The 3,543-nt window shown below is 35.5% G+C and overlaps 1 protein-coding gene across 1 annotated transcript; it reads left to right on the plus strand.

Annotated features, from left to right (window-relative positions):
- Nucleotides 1-465, plus strand: LOC146936256 (uncharacterized). The gene has a single exon (XM_085749177.1). It carries the CDS (start codon nt 1-3, stop codon nt 463-465), a length of 465 nt encoding a protein of 154 aa, XP_085605303.1.
- The last annotated feature ends 3,078 nt before the right edge of the window (nt 466-3,543 follow it).

Below are 3,543 nucleotides of genomic sequence, written 5' to 3' on the forward strand. Positions count from 1 at the left end.
ATGGAGCAACATCAACGTCGTACAAGAAGAAGAAGTGTGTTCAACGAAGACAACGACTCAGTCATGATTTTGGATGCTATTGATCTGAATCCTCCTCGTCTTTATCACACTCTTACTAGAAATCCATCAAGAAGGTTCACAAGAAATATCGTAAGATCTACAACGACTACTCCTTATGTTGATGGCCACTATATTTTCCATGTTATCAACCACATCAACGAGAATCATACTAGTAGAAGAAATAGAGTCAGACATGTTTATCACAATCTTCCAAGAGTTGAAATTGAAGAAGGAATGAAGTGTGAAGCTTTGACGTGTTCTATTTGTTTAGCAGAGCTTCCGGTTGGGTCGAAAGCAATTCGGTTGCCGTGCTCGCATATCTACCACGATGAGTGTATCATGAAATGGTTAGATAGATCGAACACATGCCCTATGTGTCGTCAGAGCGTATCTCATGTTTCTTGATGACATTATTTCTTTGTTCATGTTTTATTTTTTGTTTCTTCAATTTCTTGGAGAAATATGCTCTAACTTTTAAATATATTGGGTTTTTACCTTTGTTTCTTTCCTTTCTATTTTGTCTATTATGTTAGTATATACACAATGTATTGTGTTTAAAACTATTCTTCAAATTGTCCCATAGAATATATTCATGTTTGTAATTATTTTCAATAATTTAGACACAAAATTTAAATAAATTTCATATATATTCAAATTAATCGGATCGACTTATATCATTAACATGCTCAATTTAAATGGTTAAAAATGGATTATATTTGGGCATAAAATGGTGATTATGTAAAACTGACCAGTATTTAATAATCTTTGTCATTGAACAGTATTTAATAATCTTTGTAATTAATAACCTTTGTCAAAGTTTCAGAGAGAAGTTGTTTGTTAAAAACTTCTATATCTCTATAACCAGTAACATACTAGCAATGAGATTTCCAAGAAATTTTCCTCTAGGAGAAGGTAACTTGCTCTTTTTCATGTAGTATCAAACCCCAACAAAGAGCAGAACAAAAATTACCATTTTACATCTGCATCAGCAGAGAAAATGAATTTTACAACATGACCGCCCTTATCAGTTGTTTTCTGTTATCCTTCTTGAAAGTCCAATAAGTCTGGAGTTTTGAAGCTAGCTGAAAGAATAACATTACCAGATTTGATCTCAATAACATAGGTCAAGTTATTTGGACTAGCTTCACTTGACGTTTCATTCGTGATGTCATTGAAGGCTCTTTCTCGAGCCTTATAACTGGACTTTGGGCCTTCTATGAATTACTACCACTTGATGACTTTACGAGTGGATAATGATGACGAGGTAGAACTTGAAAATCTGAATCGCACTAGTCCTTAAACGCTATCAAGCATTATAGTGGTGACGGGCTCTACATCAGTAAAGATTCTTGTTGGTATAGGGAGTTAACACAACCTTCCTAAAACAGAGAATTCCTCGATTTTTAAACTACCGATTTAACATGTTAGCTTCTGTGTTCCATGTACTGTTAAGAAGTGACCAATCAATAAATGTTGAGGGACACATTCAGGATCTGTCAGTTTCAGTGCAAGGACATGATTTACATGTACCTGTCTATTTGTTTCAGTTACTAGAACAAGCACAATTCTATCTCTGAGACTTTTTCCTTACATGTCTTCAGGCACAGTCCTGTCTTCTCTTGATGCTTTCTTCAACAAGCAGAAAACCCAAAAAACAATTGGCCAAACACGGGAGGGAAGAATGCTTATTCACGTGACAAGAAATTAAATCACAATGCACAACGAGAAATAAACTAAAATCAATGAATTCGCAAATGAAGTGCTTTTACAATGAGTTTAGTTTCTCAAATCAAATGCTTCTCCAAAAATATCTGTAACCTACTTCGAGATTTCAGAAAAAGCAAAAATCAAACCAAAACAAATAATGTTCGAATGAAAATTAGGCTGATTACATATATCTCTAAAACCCCTATGCAAACAAGATAGAAACCTAATCTGAATTTAAATCAATAGTAAGATCAAAGAGAGATCAAAAAACTGAATCCACTTTCGGATGATCCATTACCTACCAAAAACCATCATAGCATGTCCGAACATTGGTCATTTTAGTCTTTTCATTCATATCACTGCAATTTGTTCTTTTTATCAGTTCAATTTAAGCCTCCTATTCCAAATACACAACAAGTAAACAAAACAAAGTGAAATTCTTCGGACAAAACAAAGTTTATCATTAAGCAATGCAATTCATTAAATTGCTTAATTCAATACGTATTTCATAACCTCTCCATAACCAGTAGCTTGGTAGTGCAGAAGAAAGCACCAAGAGAATAAATCTTAGTTAGAAAAGAGAAGCATCATAAGTAATGTTTGATACGTTCACCCTTGTATCAGGCATTTATTTGATTCCCAATTTTGGACTTCTTTTAGTGATTTTTCGACACGTAATTAAGGTGTGAAACTTGTATTATCAATGTTTTCTTCGACATTTCCAAAGTCAAAAACTTCCTGAATAAAAGCAATATCTTTTTTAGCAACGCGGCTTAAAATTGGATGTGTTGGTGATACATTTTTCTCTTGTGTAACCAAACTGTTACCCTAATTCTTAGTCACATCAGCAGGTTCAACATCAATCTGTCTCGACATGAACTTCAACAAATTCCAGAATAGTTTCTTCGAGAACTTCAGTTCCGGGCCTCACAATTTCATCGGTTACATTTTGCAAAGCAAGATGGAAAGCAGTACTTGATTTAAGTGGAACGGTCTCTGTTTGCTGCACCAGCTGCATGTCATGGTCAGCAGCAACAATCTACTGTGTGTGGTGCGTGTTATTTTCTTGAATTTATGTGGATTGCACTTGCTGGATATCATTAATTTCTGATTGCACCGGCTACTGAACATTCATTTCGATTTGCACCTACTGTTCAATTTCAGTTTGCAACTGCTTACTGCTGTTTAGTATTCATTTCGGTTTGCACCTGCTGATGTATCTCAGAACAATCGGTAGTATCTATTGGAAACTAATGTTCAGAGGTAGCAATGGGAACAGAATACGGTTTTTCAAAAGCCTTCGATGATCCGATACCATCCGGCTTCTCCTTCTCTTTCTCATGCCAACGTTTCATCATGTTTCTATTGTACACAACCACTTGCCTTTTCTCTTTGTCATCCTTGTTAGCTTTGTCATTCAGGTGCAGCCATCAGCAGTTTGATATGTGGTGTCCAATAATTTTAGAATGAGAACAGATCCCCGGAAGCCATTCACAATCAACCTAACATTGAAACAAAACCCTTCCCTTTCTACCAATATTTCACGAAAATGATGACCGAAAAAATCAATATCAACTAGGATACGCGCGTAATGTCCGAAAGTGCGTTTCCTAGTCAAAGCATCAATTTTGAGTGGCGTTCCTAAGGCTCTAGTAATTTCGAATAAATTTCGATCTAACCAATATTCTTGAGGCAACTCCATAAGCTGTATCCAAATCTGGGCGTGAGTCTGCCACTGCGTATGTTTGTTGAAGTCCTTCGTCAATTGAGACAACC

Source organism: Medicago sativa, chromosome 3, assembly GCF_051527215.1.
Source record: "Medicago sativa cultivar Bolivia chromosome 3, Bolivia_mono, whole genome shotgun sequence".
Classification (NCBI taxonomy): domain Eukaryota; kingdom Viridiplantae; phylum Streptophyta; class Magnoliopsida; order Fabales; family Fabaceae; genus Medicago; species Medicago sativa.

Excerpts from the sequence above, each read along its gene's own strand:
- LOC146936256 (XM_085749177.1), top strand. The coding sequence starts at position 1 with ATGGAGCAACATCAACGTCGTACAAGAAGAAGAAGTGTGTTCAACGAA.